Consider the following 19,361-nt stretch of genomic DNA (forward strand, 5'->3'; position numbering starts at 1 on the left):
GTGTACCAATTTAGATTTTTCAAATTCTAACCTTCACTGTTTATAGTCTGAAGCTTTGAACAAATCAGACTTGCATCTTCATATTTCGGGTCATGGATAGTGTAGTCAAAAGGCATCTTCTTAAACGTCTCCAAATCTGGCCACATATCTCCAGGCTGATGATAGTATTGATCAGATTCTTCTTTTATGTCTATGATATATTGAAAAATAAGAATTCATGTAATTACAATTTTTAAAGCTCTTTATATTGTTATACATGGTTTTACTATGCCTATTATTCCTGCAGCATTTTTTTTCATCATTCTGAGGAAGCAATATTATTATGCACCAAGAGGTGCACTTTGAACAAATGTACCTCATACCTCAATGCAATTCTGGCTTTTAAATCTTTGTTATCAATTTAAGACCTCTGTAGTCTTACTGGAACAGTTAGTGGGATGATGATGAAAACAATGTCAAGGGTCTGGTAAGGCTGATCTACCTGCATCCAGGCACTTGGAGTCTTTCCAAGTTTGTGAACTCAGTTGAGGAAAGATATGTTATTCTCACTGAGGAAAATAAGCCCTTTTAAAGCTTCAGAAATTGCACTATTAAGTACAGTGCAGAGTTAAAGTCAAATGCCTCTTCTAGTGATAAGACCAGAGTAATCAAAGATAATTCACCCTAGGGTAAGAGAAAAATAGTAAATGCTATTGGTATAATGTGCAGTGAAATCACGCCTTTTTCTGAAACATGTTAACTGACATAAAAACCCAGATGAACACAAGTCCTTACAAAATATTCTTCTACCTTTGTCAAGAGCATGAAAGATCTGACGAGTAAAATGGACAGTAGTAAGGAGTTCAGTTTAGGGGTCAGCTGTAAGCTGCTGTAAAGAGCCATAACTCCGTGTCTATGACTATAGACTAAATGATTATTTACAACAGGTGAGACCCTGTCTTTTGGCACCCAAAGTAAATATGAAACTCAGGTGGAATTAGTCAGATGGTGAAATTATCTTCATGACCTGACTGTGAGTTACCCCTAAAATCCTGCCTAAAATACGAAGCATTGCTTGCACAAACCTCTCCCCTAGCAGACTGGTCACCTTTTCCACAGATTTCGCATAAACCTTGGGGGATAGCTGCCTCTTTCTCAAGCACAGCTCAGTGTGGAGGAAGACTCCTGGGTACTGCCCCAAAAAGCCCTCAGAGACAAGAGCTGAGGCACAGTCCCACAGTGAAATGCCTGAACAGATTCCAGCCAGGGTCTGACGGAGGCAGCTAGCACCCATCTAAGACCCTCCTCGGCTGACTGCGGGCATGCTTTTAGTGCAGAATTAGACATACATATCCCATAAAATATCACCCATATTTTTCTATGTAGTCCAGCCCTTAATTACAGAAATACATCTGGAAACACAAGGGAGTAATACACTGTAAATAAAGGAAGTTTGGACTAAAATTAGCTATTAGAGAGCAGGAACTGTTTTCCTCCCTCATCTAGTCTTATGCACTTAGAAAATATGACATTGCTCCTCATGGTATAAATCTGCCAGAATTTCACTGATTCTTTTTATATATTTTACCATGAAAGTTCATTCCAATTCTAAACTCAAAAACAATGGCTGGATATCATTTAATATACATAAATGCTGTTGATTACTTCCCAAGAAAAACAGAGATATGTGGTTTTCTTACTGAGAGGAAAACTAAACTCTAAATGATGAGCAAAATAAGAAAATATTCTTAAGTATCAGTTGAAGATGACACAGAAATTTTCTTAAAATATTTCAATAATGTAAATTAATTGCAAAGGTGAACGACAGAATATACAGACAACTACTTTTCAGTGTAACATAACAATTTTCTACAATCTCTAGAAGCAAATCTTTTTATATCAAGAACTTACTAATGTTGATTTCTTCCTCATCATAAACATCCACTTCTGTCAGTCTAATCAGCATTCGGGACAAAATACTGAGGAACTGCAGATAGGCACCTGTTTTCCCTATCTGTAAATATATAAATTAGAAAATATAAAAGTAAACTTCCATTTTTCAACATGTTACTTTTCCACATATCTGGAAATTGCAGCTGCAGTGAAACTGAATATTAATATTCAGCGCTTGCATATCCCTGTATTTGTATATTCCTTGGCATAAATGAAACGCTTAAATGCTCAACAGTTTTGTTCTCTCTATGCAGGAAGCTAGTTTGGAAAATGCATTTTATATCACAGGTCTAAATACAGGCCCACAGACAAAAATTTTCTCTCCTGATGTTATAGTTTCTACATAGGCAATGAACTTTTAAAAATCCATACAATGTTCCAAAAAACCTCCTCAGACTACAAGATAACTAAAGAATTACCTCAACCCTTTCATATTTGCATAATTTACCAGTACACCGACTGCTATTGAAGTGTAGTGACTATCCTGAAGAGCAAAGTGGCACGCATCCATAGAACTTGTGCAGGCCACTTCCACTCCTGGAGGACATGGTATATGTAGCAATGTGTTGTCCACTTCTTGTGAGGAAAATGTATTATTTCTTTTCCACTGTTTTAAAATTACCTTTTAAAAGTCCATTTTAAAATTATCTTCAGTTTATACCTTTCTCCTTTCTTTTTTACCCCACCAACACACTATATACATTTTCTCTTCATTATGCCAAATAGTATTGCTGCCCCCTTATAGTTTTTTCAGCTGAAAGATATAAGCCACAGCCAATGATTTACTCAATGGATTGTTCTGTGTCTTTCATATAAAGTTTGCTGATGATAACATCAAGTAAATAATGCCATATCTAAGCAGACAGCTTTACAAGCCGTTACACTTGAACAGGAAGCCATACACAATGGGTTTCAATGAGAAAAAAGAGACCAGCAAGCTCATGTCCCTCTCACAGGAGAACGAACACGCCGTGATTTCTTGTGTGTGTGTATAGTTCAGCCTCAGGATGGCACTGACGTCCAGTTGACAACTTTAGACTAATGTCACACCTGTACAGGGGAGGTTAACATGTAGGTCAGTTATGACACATTCTGCTGCAACTGTCTGATTTCACAAAATGGTATCAGATTTTGGACTAAGTCTATATTACTACTGAATTGAAACCCAGCTTCACTGCTGTTACTGCTAGGACATGTCAGAAGCATAGGGTGTTGATTTACTAAATATAGTATTGAATTTACTATTTTCCATATATGTCAAGTGAAATTTTAATTTTCTCTCAACATTTGAGAAAGGGAGGCTTTGAAGCTGAAGCAAGAGTAGGTAAACATTTGTTTTGGTCAAAGTTCACTATCTGTTGTTCTTAATAAATCAGACTATATTTTAAAAGGTTGCTTGCCAAGGGTGGAAAAGGGTACCGTTATCCCTGTTGAGGGTCAAATAAGCCTTTCAGGTACATATGGTAGACCAACTCTCTGTTGTGTAGCACACAACTCTCTGTTATCCAGCAGTAACACAGGAAAAAAGTGACTTAGAACAGAGGAAATGATAGCATGGACCATAGTCAGCCCATGGGCCAGATGTTTCTAACTCCCAGTCTGGGTTTTTATGTAAAATCCATTGAGACTAATGAGAATCTTTCTGCTGACTCTGGAACAAGGTTCTAAACTTGGCTGCAATGGCTATTGATTGGCGAGCTAAAGAAAAACATCTTATCTTCCCACATCTGAGGCACACCTGATGATAATTTGTTCTTGAAAAAAATACTTTCAATGTTTTCTCTCAAGTCTGAGATTACCTTAATATGCCCTTATGAACATATTCTTTTAAAGCGCCTCTGATCATCATTTCATTAAACACAGCGTGGCCTGACAGATTAACAGTTCCCTGATTTCAAACAAATGAGAGATCATTTGGCAAAAGTACACAGTCTGTTCCCTTGATATCAGGTATCTATGTGAAAAACTAATTCCTAATCTGTTTGAAATATATACTTAGAATTGTCAACAGAACAACAGGCTGAAAACCTTACTTTTTCTTTTCGGTAACCATTTAAAATGTATTCTATCAAAATCATGTATTTTTCTTTCCCTGGGGGACCAGTCTTCACCAATGGTTTTCAACAATGTATCTGGGAGTGACTACGCTACTACACATGGTACTTAGATGAAGGGTATTAGTTGTCAATTGACTCAAGTATAGACAAAGCTGTAGGGTCATGAGTCAAAAATGGTGAAAACCACCGGACTACAAGTGCTAGTCCCTAACCACCAAACTAAAATATATGTACTTATAATATTCTATGCATCAATCTTACCTAATCTCATTATCTGTCACATAAAAAGCATCCGATACAGTACTGTAAGCTTTATGAACTGTTATATATTAGCACGTAAAATGCTGGTGGGAACTTGCAGGAATCTCTCCACGTTTTCAGAATGTTTCTCTGCCAGGAGAGAGCAGGCTGAGCACACAGCAACATTCATATTTGGACTCCATTCACTTGAACATTCGCCTGCATTTGCTGCTGAAAAAATGAATTGATGAAATAGAGAGCACCTTTTCCAGGTCATTTTAAGAAGAAGATTTTCAAAAAGAAAATGAGAAAAGAATGACTTCTCATTTACCATCAATGTTTACTCCAGAAGGGAAAAACCTTGAACAACTGAATTTGTAGCATGCCCAGATAGGTAAATGCACCTTTAAAATTAATTGTATTGTTTTCTATATGTACCATCTCTAGGCAAAATGGAACTGCACAGAGTGTCTTTCTTTCTTTGAAAATACTTAATAGTTGTCCATAAACAGAGCTTCCAGATCTCTCCAAAGAGTCCTTGCCCCATCTGTCACCACCCCTCTTTTCGATAGTTTGGGCATCCTGGGTACCTGCAGAGAGATCCTGCAAGCAGGATATGTACAACTTTGAAGCATAAAGCCCCATATTTGCCCATCTTCCATCTCCCAACTGCAACAAAATAGAAGATCTGCAAAGAAATTTTAGACAACTGGATACATGATTGGGCTGTAGCTTTAGATGCCTTTAGAGAAGCCTAGTACAATGCCGTGTTGATCCTAATTAGTGACTCTGGGCTTAAGCATGGTATAATATATTAACAGTGATGACAACTGGTAAGGAAGTACTCTGAGCAAGGTGTTTTTCTCCATATCCTGTCTTTACTCTGCACGTAAAAGCTGCAAACAGATTAAAAGAATGAAGGAACCTGGAACTGGGCTGCATTTTTAGATTCCTGAGACAAAATGTACATGAGGGATGCTGCTGCTACAGACAGCTCTACTTCCCAGAAAGAGGTTCCTCAAACATGTGGCAGTGCCCAGTGCCTTAACAGATAAGGCACTTGGGGGCCAATATTCCCAAATAAGGGAAGTATTACTCTAATTTGTTTCCATCTACCTGAGTTTGGAAGACAGAAGTTTGATGAATCAGACTCAGAAGAAGAAAATCCCAGAAGATTAAGAAGTAAAAATCTCAAACCTTGTGAAAACTTATGATAACTAAGGAATTTGGGCCTGCGAAGATTTAGTCTTTTGGTTTCTATTTTCATCCTTACTTCAAGGGATGATTTGGCCCATAAAAAACTAAGAATATGTTTACCCTGCAGCTCTTCGTTCGTGAAGAGCATAGCTGTAGCTGAGCAGGAGGAAGGAATATGAATTCAAATTCTTCCTGCAGAAAATTCAAGAGGTATGAAGGACTAGTTTTTGTGTCAAAGACATACACTACCTAAGAGGAGTGAAAAGCTCTCCAAAGATTTTGACCACTGAACTGTGCTTGCCATAGACATCAAGGATAAGCTGAAAACAAACTGTATGTCTAAGAATCTGAGAGAGATATTCCAGTCAGAGAAATTATGTGTGTGCCTCCACGCTTATTCATGGAAGTCACATGCAAAAGTGCTGTTGCAGCAGGTCTAACGGTAATTAGTTCTCTTTTTTAACTTGTTCCAGACACTGGACACCAGGACCACTAGACGTATTTTATTATTCTTACATGTTGCTATGAAGTATCATGGGATTTCAGTCTTCACATTTGGAGAAATATGGCAAAAGGGGAAATAATTCCATAAGGCTTTTCTATTTTAATTTGCAGGTGAGTTAGTTTAACATACCACGGCAGTGGTTTTCAAACTGTGGTCTGCGAACCAATGGTGATTCATAGAAAACATGCTGATGGTCCACGGACAGCTGGTCAAATGGTACCCTTATAAGAAGGGGGTATTCTTTTTCCATATTTTATACTCTTCATTGATCACATGTTCTTCCACCACATCATCAAAGGCTGTTTCCAGTTGCTACATTCTTCTAAAACACAGCTAACAATAGATCTATTAAATATTTCCCTAATATTTTTCTTACATAAGCTGAATGGTACATAAGCTGAATGGTATATAAGCCCATTGTAATAAGATTTTAATAGGAGTAGAGGAAAACCAAATAATATGGGCAGCAGTTTTCTTCCTTAGAAAGTGTCTTAAGACGTGCTTGCTTCATTCCCTGGATGTGGTGCCACAGGACTGAGCCATGCTCACGAGCAGCTTCCACGCTTAAGGAAAATGCTAGTTCTAAGTTGTAATATCCAGTTAAAAAACAAAGGTACAAAACCTTGATCTGCCGTTTTGGGAACTTTAAGATGAATGTTTCTAAGAAAAATATTTTAGTGAATTTAGGCTTCCTTATAGGCATTTTCTTGGGTGCAGGAGGGACTAGATTTCTAGCCATAGATATGATACATGTTGTTCATGGTGGTGCATATTTATTCATACTCACTAACTAGTGGCTTAACTTCGGTGATGTGAGCTAACTTACAGATTAATATATAGATCTATTCTATACCTATCCAGCTTTGGTTGCATTTCCTAAAGCCTCTTGTAAAAATAATGCATGTATTGCCTTCTAATGTACATAAGTGTCCTTGGAAAAATGCATCAAGCCTTCTAGCAAAACATTTTGACCAGTACAGAAGGTGAAATGTCTCTGTGAGAGAAGGGTGAGTGTACTTTATTACTAACTACCCTGACAGTGAGAATTATAATTTTGGTTCACTAATGTGCCTAGTTTTCTTCCTGTGTGGATTTCATATTTTTCATTTTAACCAACAAATAGCTTCCTGATTTGAATTTTAGTACAGTAATTGCTGCCTGATAAAGAAAACAACTACTTCCTAATTTTTGAAAATAGAGTACTCTGGCAGTCTTATACTTTGGCTGAGATGTTATTAACACTCAGATAGGTGCTGTCTAATAATTGTTTTTATTTCTGCCTATATTTCTTCACGCATTAAGTCCAGTAAAATGTTAGTATTATCAAACACACATGTGAGTAAAACCTATTTCAGGAAGCAAAATTATTTCTTCCCAAAAAGAGAAAGGCAGTTCTAATTTCTGCATATTTTATTGTAACTATTCCCTAGAAGAAACACTGTATTGCTATACCTTAAAGCAATAAACAATCAACATACTTTTACAGCTCTTTGTTTCGTTTACAGGAGTTTTTAGTACTTTCGGAGGTTAAAACTGTAAAGGAAGCAAAGCTGCTGTCTTTTTCCACATACTGAAATGAATATATACTCCTAAATTTTGATACTTAGGAAGAAGACATGATACTCCTAATTTGATGTGTGTGAATTTGTTCTGTGGGAAACAGGTATGTTGTTCAGAAAGAACTAAGGAATATAAAATGAATAAACATGTGAAGAGTGTCCTTTAGGAACTGATCCAACTGTATGACCAATGCAAGACTAGGAAATAACCTGCATTGTGGAGACAGCTGGAGAAGAGATGGAGTTTCAAGTAAAAGAAGTTATGTCAAGGCTGAAATTCACTGCTGTACAGAGGGTCAACAGGAGTCCTATTCAATATTTGAAAAAAAAAGGTTTGATAGTGAAAAGTGGTGAATACCATACCCTGGAATGGACCCAATGAATAAATAAGCTGCCTGTTTAATTATAATTAGTTAAATGGCAAGTTCCAAGTGCGTGAAGCGTCAAAACCTTCTCACAGGTGTGTAGTATCTCTCAGAAGTCTCTGAATGACTCTTCTGAAAATCACAGATTTACATTTGCGACCTATAACCAAATGAATACCAAAGAAATATTTACTTATCGGCTAATCTGGATATTAGGGTGGCTTTGGGAATAGTATCTTTGTGAGGTTTGATCTGTATGCATATAAAATTCTAACAAAAATTGTCACAGCCTGTGTTTTTCTTTGAGATGGAAATGAACGACATCTCTCTTCCAGAATGTATTCATTTTTATGGTGCAGCTGAGTATGAAATTCAGTTTCTTGATCACGTAATACCTCAACCTTTGGCCAACATGGACAATTTAGATCAAACGAATGGACAGTGAAAAACTGCTCATCAGAGTACTTTCTGGAATCCTTTATGAATTACAGTAACCTTTGCAGGAAGTCCCAATATGAAAAGCCCATTTATGCTCTTTCTACTCCACTGCACCATAAATTTGGGTGTACAATGGAATACAATAATTTAACAAATAGCAATATGTAGTTTCCTTTTGCAGTGGATGGGCATAGAAGAGAGGATCACGTGGCAAGTTAAATCAGTAACTATCTTTAGATTAATTCTTTGGGTTGATGTTACAATAACTGGAAACATGGGTCTTTGTCCTGGTTTAGATTTATCCTTTTTGACTTCTGAGGTTCACAGAACATATATATGCTCTCAGTAGGCATGGTGTCTCTTTCTATCTTGTTGCTTCATACTTCAGCAGAACATGAGAGGCACAATATTACCTTTAGCCTGTAACATGTGCATTGAACTAGCAGATACCTTGCTCAGAGATAAGTGCTAAACATTCTTAGAGAATTTAAAAGAGAAAGAACTTCTCAGGACTCTACCTATTTCCATATATCTTTTCAAAGTAATTTAAAAACCCTTGGGTCAGCTACTCATCTTGTAAATGTGGCTCTGCTAATGTTGAACTGGCCTTCTTACATGTATTATTTACAACAGCTTCTATTTCTGTCTGCTGTGTGGAGGAAACAGAGAAAATAACTTAATTACAAACTCCCAACTGTCTTCAGATTGATCATAAGAAAGTGGTTTTGTGAGGATCTTTGATCTTTATTTAACAATATTCAACTTTAACAAACTGAAATTATACATGAAATCTATCTCTTGAGCAAACCACCTTTTAAAACATTTTAATGGAGAGAGAGTGACAGAAAATGAACATTGCTGCAGCTTCATTGTCTTTGAACTCAGGCTAACAGTAAAGAAAGGAAGATATTTTATTAGAAGGGATTAGGAAATAAAATATAAGCAACTTACTCTCTACCAAAAAAAACCCCTTCAAGTATGAATAACAATAACTAATATATTTTTTTCCCAGTTTATGATAAAATTAAACAAAATAAATTAATGATAATACCTTGTTCTTATTACACACCTGTGGTGGCCCACTCAGCAGCAGCCTCCTTGGGTGAAAGGTGTCCATTCTGCCCTCATTTCTATTGCTGTAGTCCATATGGATTGGCTTGGGAACCGTCCATTGGCGGTAGTATAGAGACTGCTCCGTGCAAGTCATCATCTTACTCATGAGAGGACGAAAAGAACTTGCCCACATAACAGAATGATAAGGCAAGAGGGAAGATGATTTGGGAAGTCCACTGCTGTCCGTAGAAGTAATAATGTCATAAACCAGTTTGGGCAGGAAAACAATGGGAGGCTGTTTTGATGCTTTGGTCATGGAGCATTGAGAGGTCTGTAGGATGAAGGAGTTATGAGTAGGTGCAGAGGAGGAAGAAGAGGAGGAGAAAGGTGAGGAGGATGATGAGGTGATGGAAATTTGGGCACTTTTTATGTTTTGTTTTGTATCCAGCTGTTCAGTTACCAGTGGCAAGTGTTTGCTGATTGTTGTTTGTGCCCCCTTGTCTACTTTCTGCTTCTGCCTTTCATAGTTATTTGTAGTTTCTTCAGCGCTGTTGCTTAGGACTTGGTGGGGGGATTTTGCTGTATCCCCTGCTGCTATTAAAGGAGGAGATGACTCACTGCAGAATGCTGTAACTAAAAGAAAATTTGTATTTCAACACAGTGCAACTGTCTCTGCTAGTCAATGCCATAGTTAAACAAAACAAAACAAAAAATAATCAAAAAATAATTTAGGTAGAGTATCCATCAAACATTGCAGTCCCACTCCTGTTCTTCCTTTCACTTTTCTCGTACAGGAAGTCATAATGGGACTAGTTTGGAGTATTCATCTCAACACAGAAAGTGGCTTTTAAAGTACTAAAGTGCACAGGAAAGATCTCAGTGATTGTCCTGTCCCCTACTTCCCTCATCCATTCCTTGCTTAAGATGTTCATCAGATACTTTCATCACTCAAGACAAATACAAAATTACTGAAACCATCGTTTAAAAGAGTGTAAGAAAATAAGTATTCCCAGGCTATTACCCCATCAGAGTACAGAAATGTCTATACAGACTGACATCTAGAAACAGTCCTCAGCTCTGAGTCAGACCTGAGCTGACACTCATGTGTCTGCGTCACTGCAGCACTTAGTCTGATCTAATAAAACCTGACTCTCAAGTCTCTGGTGCTACATAATGCATTAATACAACTTCTGGTCAGCTCAGAGCACATACTGAACTCACGAATGTTGGCCTTGAATATGTCATGCAGATATACCCCACCACTAATTGCTGATTTTCTGAAAATGGCATATTTTTACCTTAAGTATTCTAACTACTAAGATTTCTTTAAAGTTTAAGGCCTCATTTTAAGTGGTTCTGAGCATCTTTAATACTTAGTGAATTCCAAAGAGGAGATGCAAATAATTCACAGTCTTCAAAGTAGACTGAGAACTGGTTGAGGAATAAGTCTCCACCTGGTAATAGGAATGTCTGTCTGAAGCTGAACATAGATAAAACCAGCTTTCCTCTCATGGTGAAAACAACAGTCTCTCAAAAAAACCCCATATGTTGAACTAATAAAAGTCCGTAGTTTCTCTTGGTCTCAAGAAATAGTAAGATATACTCTAGCTGCATATTAATCTAAAGTAGCCAGTAAAGGACATTAGCAATAAATACAAAAATATCGCTAGCAGTGTGAATGGTTTCAAGTAAAACCACTGTGACATCCCTCAAAATACCAGTATCCAAGAGCACAGAAAAAAAGAAAGGAAGAAAGATTTCTTTAACCACAGGCAAATTGAGGCCACAAAGGCACAAGCAGGCCCCATGGACACTATGGAACTGATAAGCAGCCCAACTTTAAAAAAGAAAAAAACATTCTGAAAATTAAAGTGTTGATGAAGCTTATCCAAATGCTTTCAAACTTTTTTTCCTCTTGTAACCACCACTGTGCCTGTAGAAAAGAAATCATGGGCCAAATACGCATGTCACCATGTTGAAAACTACAATTAGATCAAAAAGAATTTATTGTTACTGACAAAAACCAGCATGTTTTAAAAAGCTGCATTGCGAATCCTAGGAAGTCATGGTACAATTTATATTCCCCACTTTTATTCAACTCTCCTTTTAATATTATCTGCATAAAAAGCATGCAAAGAAATTTATTAGAGAGCTGTAGTAGTTCTCGACATTTTCTCATGCTTTCGACATCAGTTTGCAGATTAAAAAGAAACCGAAGATTTAAAAAATTGTCCACCTCCAAAAGAGCTTTCAAACAGTGCAAAATTAATGAGTGAACATTCCAGAGCAAAAACAAAAAGGTAAAAATACCAGTGAGACCAAGCATGCTTTTTCTCCTACAGATTTTCAAAAGATTTTTTAAAAATGTGAAGCATGTTTTCTTTTCCATAAATTGTCATAGCTTCAGTGAAAACTCTCAGCCATCCCAGTATTAACTGAGGGTTCATACCTCAGTGGCACACATTAAAGAAGTGCCTGGTTTAGGCACCCCACCCTATGATCATTTTTCAAGCAAGAAAAGATCTTATTTCTTACATTTCAGAAGTCTGATGCTTATTTTTTTTAAAGTTATCATCTTTAAATGGCCTTACCAAAACCTTAGTGATTTATGCCTTTTATTAATTCTCCAATAAGCTGAATAAAAGGTCACTTTTATGTCCTAAATGTAACTTAATAGAGATGATCTTAAGGTCTTACTGGAAGCTTTTGAAGAGAGAGATGAAGATGCAGAGTCATGGGAACGAGATCTTTCTCTTTTCATAGGACTTCTCTTTTCTGAAGTAGAACCTGTTTCATGATTGGTAGTCGGGGAAAACAAAAACAAAATATAATTTAAGTGAGCCTGTAAGAAGGCACAGTTACATTGTCAAAGTAGGGAAAAGCACACAAGAGTGTGTGGATCAGCCTATGGTCTAATCTAACTATGCTGAGCTTCAATAGCTTCACAAAATCAATGCTGGAGCCAGGAGCTGGTAATTTCTAGGCACGTCTCAACCGTGTTTTCTCTTTCTACCCATGTCTGTCTTTCCTCACTAATCCAGTGTCAGGGAAACCAACAGGCAACAAGCTCTATTTTGTCAGAACATTATGAAATTACCTCCTACCCCATACATTACAGCTTTATAGCCAGATTAAATCTCAGCTTCTGGTGATGAAAATCCATATTTGGACGGCCACCAAGTACATTCACTTGAGATTCCTAGCTTAGGCTTCTAAGTTAAAATGCTTGTTTCTGTACAGTTTTACCATAGTAAAGAGAGACATAAGCACTGCTGGCAGAAAACTTAGACTGTAAGTCTATCTCAGGTGTTCTGAATTGGACTCTGGAGGAGCATACCATACTTCATGGACTAGGAAAACAGCCTTACAACTTAGATGCCTAACAACTTAGGTACCCATTTGACTCAGATCACATACATCTTGGCATACTTCAACTAAAAGGACAAAAGTACTCATCACATATAAAGTAGGCCTCCATTGTAGATTGAGTATGACCTCAGGTATTTCATTCCTCTATGAAAAGTATATATTTGATTAAAGTAAATATTTTTGTTCTGCTTGTTCTGCTATCCTTATTATCCATGAGTAAGAACTTAATAGGTGAATAGTAACCAGCTCTCTTCCTCTCATAGTGTAGAAAAGGAAATGAAGGCAAGCAGTTTGAGATTTAAGTAACCTATGGGGATAAAAATCCCTTGTTTTCCACAGTTGCAAGGCACAAGAGACAGTAAAGAAAAATGTAAAGAACTTAATGATAACTGGTAACGCCCATCAACTCTCACTCAAAAAAAAACCCCAACAGTTCCGGGGTAAATTATTTTTGTTTGTTTACACATTTATATGTTCTTAATTACTCTCTTAAGAAATTATAAACTCACCAACTCTATACTGTCAATTGGAATTTATGGACATTTTCAAGGAGTACTCAGAAGTTACTACGTTCAGATATATTTTCTAGCCATACGATTTAATACCTTACAAACTAGACACTACTAAGCTGTACTATATACTATATATATACTTCCTCAGGAGGAATCTTCATCATTGTCGGTATGCAAGCATAGGTTCGGTAGCATCAGTCAGGGACAGTTTAGGTGGAGTTGCCCCTGCTGTGAGGGAGGGGATCGGGTCAATGCTTCTCAGACGGCAAAGCACACGCTTCCCTGCTGCAGGGAGGGCAACACGGCACAGTGCTCTGAACAGTGAGCGTCACTGGATGTACCCACTCGAGCTCCACTTTGTGGCTGCCAGAAAATATGGGGCAAAGGAGGTAGGGAGAGAGAGGAGAGAAGGGAGCCAAAAAACAAAGAGAGAGAACAGATGCAGCAGCAGGACTGCAAGAGATTAAAATGCTGCAGCAGCAGCAGTCCTTGGGCAGGGAGGGTGAGAAAACACAGGTTCAATGAGATGAAGCAAAACCGAGGAGCAGAACTGACTCTAAGTCTAACTCCAGAAACCCTCACTGAGTAGGTATCCATACAATCCTGCTTTTTCTAATACAACTCAATCATTTTACAGCTTCTTTTATTATCACTACTAATAATACCTTCCGTCGCTATTTCTTCATCTTCATTATCAGTGCTGCTTAGTTTCTCCGGGTCACTTTCTAACACATCACTCACAACTGCTTTCTCTGTGTGAATTTCTGAGCTCACAAAGTATGCTGCCAAACCAAGTTCTTGCTCCAAGGTTGTCCTTACCAAAGAAGATGAATTTATTAAACGTAGGTCGCAGTATCTCAGTGATCTGGAGAGAAACAAGAGGGGGTAGTATGAAAACTCACTGTAACCTACTCCCTTATTTCTTTTACAAACACAGCCAAAGGGGAATTTTTTCATGATCTGCTTAAACTATGGATGAGGTAGAACACAGTATACCTTCTGTGCTTAATAAGTTTACCACTGTGGTGCATACACTTTTCTTTTTCTTAATCCAGTTATGCAGCTTAATCTAGTGCACTTAACATTAGCACCAGCATAAGAAAAAGAATAATCATTTGTGTTCTAAGCCTAACGCACAGAATGGGATTCAGCTGAACATACAAAAGCATTCAGTGCCATCTTAATGGCCCCAGGGCATCCTGTCTGGCTTCCAGCTGCCAATCCAGAAGCCGGCATCATGTAGATGTCTTGGCTACCCTAAGTATCTAATGTAGCTGTACTTTTTTTTTTAACACACCCTTATTGTCTCCCCTAAAAAGGGACAACTCTTATAATATTTTCTGAGCTATTTATATCTTACTATAAAGAGGAGATTATTATTAATAATATGAGGTTTGTATTTATGATATAAAAACTGCCCAAAAATGGAAAAGAAACATCTTGACGCTGAAATCTGTTTTCTTCTTTAAGTTAATCTTTAGCCATTTGGTAAGCAATGGATAAAAAACTGTCACTGAGAAAATACTGGATCTTCTTACCGTGGCAAAGACTCCCCTTGTGGATCCATACCACTAAATATCAATATACAAGGCAAACCTTCCAATTCCAAATAGGTCTGTGGCCTCCAATCTACATCTTCAATTTTCTGCCAGACCTGTATAAGGTAAGAAACACCGTTGGACATATCTATATGGCACAAATAAAAACACAGAAATGTATACTTTCATCTTCCATTATATGAATCAATTGTAGTGGATGGATGTTCCACGAAGGGAAGCCACAGAGCAGAGCCAATTTCAACATAGGTAGATTGCACAGTTCCGAGAGAATTACAGGTAGCAATCTGCTGCTGTAAGCCTGAAGAGATTGGGACAGTACGTTCGAGTTTCCCAGCTGCATAGCACTGAGGCCAGGCCATATGCGAGCAGAGTGGATATCGTACAATAGACAGTAAAGCTGAGTAAGAGCTTTGGGGGAGAGAAGAGGGTTGCTTCTTGTGGCAGATAATGTATGGATGTCTGAGTCCAAGGAAGAATATGAACTAGGAATGAGACTTTTTCACCTCAGAGGAATAGAGGAAAGCTGGAAGTGTTCCACACACATACCACTGTCCTCCCTCGCTACCCTCTGAAGTCTCCTGCTCTCCCCCAAAGCTATCAGTGTTCCTGATGACTTCATGAGAAGTTTGATAACTAGATCTATAGTTTGATCATTTAGCATCAGGCTATACTGCTTTACTCACACCAGTCAGTCCTTTTTGCTGTAAGACTGATCTATGGATAAGGAATACACAGTAGGACCAACAGTACGACAACTCAGCCTCTGACATTTGTACATGTACCACTATTATGCACGTCAGAGAAGATAACCAGGATGTGATTCAGAACTAATACTGATTTTTGAGAATAAGTTATGCCTAATTTATAGCAGAATGAGATCAGCATTAGGCCCTGGATCTCAAATGACTTCATCTAACATGTATTGAATCGGACAGTACAGAGTGTACTGTATATATATTACACCATCCTAGAATGTAAATACATTTTTGCTTTGGTGATCAAATGATGGTAATGTTATGAAAAACAAGGCAGTATCAGAGGCCTGTTAAACAAATGACCCACGACTCTGGACATAAAGGATATAAATTAATCCATAAACCAACATATAGTCCAGAAAGCATAAAGTTCTGAGCTGTGAATACCAGGGTGTCCTAGGACCCGTAACTAGCATCACTGATTTGATGCCTTCATGCCACCTGTTGGTGACAAGAATAATATAACTCTCAACTGGTCACTGATTAAAATCTTTTTGCACTATGATGATCTTGTGAGAAAATTCTGCTAAAACTGTGACAATCTGGGGGGCTTTTTTCCTTATTGCTCACGGTCCCTGTAGATAAAAGCAGTTCAACTGTTCAGGAGGGTTGCTGCTGGAAGTCAAGTTCTAGCCATATTAGTTAATACTCCACAGAGTATTAACCAGAGGTAGGACAGTAGAGGAGTAATAGACAGTATGTCTAAAAGATAGAAGTCATGCTCCTTATGGTAGTTTTTATTTTTATTAGTAAGACCCGCACTTCAGGTCACAACCATAACTCTCACCAGTAAAGTCTCCCCACCTACCCACCTAATAAAGCTTCCCAGTATATGTCATTCTGCAAGTTACCTTTAGTTGCTCCACAAAGTGCTTCCCTATTGTGATTCCAGAATTAGGATTTCCCAAGATTATTTCAAAGTTGTCTTCAAGGGCTAGTCTCTCCCTCACATTATACAGACGTTCATATGCCACTGCAGCCAGCGGAGTACATGGAATTCTCAACACTACCATGAGGCCATGACCACTAGGACATTGTCTTGAAGAGTTTATTAGGTTTTGGGTGATTTCCAGAGTTTCAACTGAGGTGTAATTCTTCATCTGAGAAAGACCACACACTGCCATCATAGCTGCAGAATAGTGTTGTATGAGGACAAAAGTCCTTATCACTGCACTGTGTAATCTGGGGAACCTGAAATAAATGGTGAATTAAATAGTGAAGTATTAAAGGCTAAAGTGAAAAAGCTAATTTTTACATAATATAGTAAACTCGGGATTTTCTCCTGTAAAGAATCCTTCATATCTACTATACAACAGAATCTCACCAAATTGCAGTTGGATAGCCTTTGCAAGGCATCATTTCACAATTAGAACTGATGCTGTCTCTCCTTTTCTTAGTAAAGAACTACTAAGCAAGTAGTCCAGTAAGGTTACATCACTTTAAGTTACCAAGACTTTACTGCTGTAACAAAATTTATCACAGAATATTTGCTAAAGCACTCAATAATATCATCAATCTATATTATATTCTCTTATCAATGAGAATAGTATTCTTCATTATGTGTTATTCTCAAGGGGCAGGGGGTGGTGTGGTGTTTCTCTTGTTTTCTTATTGAAGCCCTGAACCAACTTACTCTTGTTTCCAAGAGGACTGAATACAGAATCCGATGAGCACTCCAAGTTCCTGAGCCCAGGTACACCCTGTCTCAATCCCCAATCTATGGAAGGGAGAGACGTGGATATACAATAGCTTCCTGTGCTCTGGTTTTCACAGAAATGAAATCCAGGTGCACAGTACAAAGAGGAACTACAGCTTGCTCAGAGAAGTGCCTGGTATGTGTGATCAGAGCTCCACAGCACCTTGTAGCAAGACCCAGCAGTTAAGTGTGGATATGCTCAGTCTCCCAGTTAGCAATACAAATTCAGAAGATTTTACTTGCCCTGTCTCATTCTTCTTACAGATCCCAAAGAGTCATTCACAGCTGCACATATGCACATAATGTGTCACTACACTTTTGCAGTGATTCTAGACTGGCTCCACAAGGACCAAGGAAAACTGATGATGTATTTTCAAGCTCTGATGATGCTCTGAAGTTTTTATCCCTGATTTAAGTGTACAAACCATAGTGATATGTCTACTTCTCTTTGTGGTCCAAGTGCAGTATACGCAAATTCTATACATCAAAATCAGCCAGGGTCAGCAAGTGATAACGTTGGACAAAAGTAATAACACATTTGAAATTACATGATGATGCAATGTTAGATTATTATAATATAGAAGTAGCTACTGGTCACAACAAGAACACACACTAAATTGGGCTAAACAGTGTGCATGTTCATAGTAAGAAGCCGTCTAGACTGATTAGATTACAGGCCAAATACATACAAAAAAGATGGAAGGAGAAAATAAGAATGAATGAAATGCCCTTGCATACACAGCTGATTTGTGGGACAGCGAGAAAAAAAAAAAAAGAACCAGGCTTCTACCAAGTAACTCAAGTCACTAGAATGCACCTCCTACATTTCCTGTGTTAGACAAAGGAGGGTATCGTACCTCTTTCCCAAAGCCATGACCATTGCTTCAAAAGAGCTGTCGTACCGAAGCAGTGGAATACTATGTCCAGAGAGCGTGGACTCAATGAATTCTGACAGTCCAAAGTATTTCTTGTTTTCATGGTATAAATCTACACCCTAAAGCAAATGAAGCAATAAAAATATAAAGGTAAAGTTAATTTACAATTGATTGAGCATTGGTATCTGATACATTTGCAATCACATTCTCTAATAAGCATACATCTACTCAGACGTATTAAAACAAGGAGAGAAAGAAACAGAATTCATTTTTTGAGAGAACAGAAGTTTGACCCAATTTTTCCTTGTTTATTTCTCTCTCTCTCTCCCCACATATACATATACACAGACAGAACAGCTATGTATGGAATAAATATGCACACATACGAAGAAAATCCATGTATGTACATATATTTATGCAGTAATGCACTAGAGACAGATTTTCAGATGGTTTCCATTTACGTAGCTCAAAGATTTTTAGCAGAGCTACTACAGTTTATTGAAGATATAAAAGGAATAAAGAAAAGCAAGAAATGACAGGATAAGCAAAAGGAAAAACAACTCGCAACAGACTGAACAAGAAAAAGATGCCATGCAAACTTCATTCTTGTTTACAAAAATCATGGAGCTTCCACAGTTTTGCCAAGTATGTAAATGTAAAATAACTTATGAAAAGCTCACAAAAGCACCTCAAAGCATCCATCTTACATTGCTGTATGAAGAAGGCCAGTGGATCTCATTGTAAGGGCTGATATGAGTATGCTGTGTCTGCAGCGCATAGGGGAAGGAAGTCACATGGAGAGTCACAATATTTGGCGCCTCTTTCACCTCCCTGCAGTTCAACAGTCTATCAACAAGTCCTGTAGACAGTTCTGTTTGAGGATAAAGGCTATGCATAGCACTGCAAAAAAGAAACCCAAAACTCTCCAAAGTGATCAGCACAAGGGAACATTTGTGTCAGTGGAATAGCTTTAACCTGGATGTGAAATCAAAGTTAAACACGTACAAGGAACTTAGGACTGTATTCTTTGCCCTGCTTTTGTTGCATAGAAGGATGGGAAAAGAAATGCAAATTATTTCACTGCAGCTGAACATTTCTATAAGTCTAATAAGCTCCCTAGCTAGCAAATTACCAGTCCTTACAGCTACCAGAATATGAGAGATAAAGGATGAAAGGAAGCTGATGTTTTGGCGGTTGCCAATAGACACATAGTCCTGTAGTAACTTTGGCCAGATTGTTAGTGCTGCTC

At 37.8% G+C, this 19,361-nt stretch overlaps 1 protein-coding gene across 6 annotated transcripts in view; it reads right to left on the reverse strand.

The window, feature by feature from the left end:
* GREB1 (growth regulating estrogen receptor binding 1) overlaps positions 1-19,361 on the reverse strand; it is a 72,474-nt gene that overhangs the window by 16,764 nt on the left and 36,349 nt on the right. The window contains exons 16-25 of one of the 6 annotated variants that reach the window (XM_075145036.1): positions 18,820-19,012; positions 18,095-18,231; positions 17,175-17,258; positions 16,393-16,732; positions 14,766-14,881; positions 13,893-14,092; positions 12,044-12,133; positions 9,345-9,979; positions 1,891-1,993; positions 32-190 (exon numbers count right to left, since the gene is read on the reverse strand). In XM_075145036.1, coding sequence (XP_075001137.1) covers positions 32-190; positions 1,891-1,993; positions 9,345-9,979; positions 12,044-12,133; positions 13,893-14,092; positions 14,766-14,881; positions 16,393-16,732; positions 17,175-17,258; positions 18,095-18,231; positions 18,820-19,012 — 2,057 coding nt within the window. Of the gene's footprint in view, positions 1-31; positions 191-1,890; positions 1,994-9,344; positions 9,980-12,043; positions 12,134-13,892; positions 14,093-14,765; positions 14,882-16,392; positions 16,733-17,174; positions 17,259-18,094; positions 18,232-18,819; positions 19,013-19,361 lie in introns of those variants that run through there. The other 5 variants (XM_075145038.1, XM_075145037.1, XM_075145039.1 and 2 more) reach the window with 5 other exon arrangements.

The sequence above is a fragment of the Calonectris borealis genome, chromosome 3 (assembly GCF_964195595.1).
Source record: "Calonectris borealis chromosome 3, bCalBor7.hap1.2, whole genome shotgun sequence".
In the NCBI taxonomy this organism is placed as follows: domain Eukaryota; kingdom Metazoa; phylum Chordata; class Aves; order Procellariiformes; family Procellariidae; genus Calonectris; species Calonectris borealis.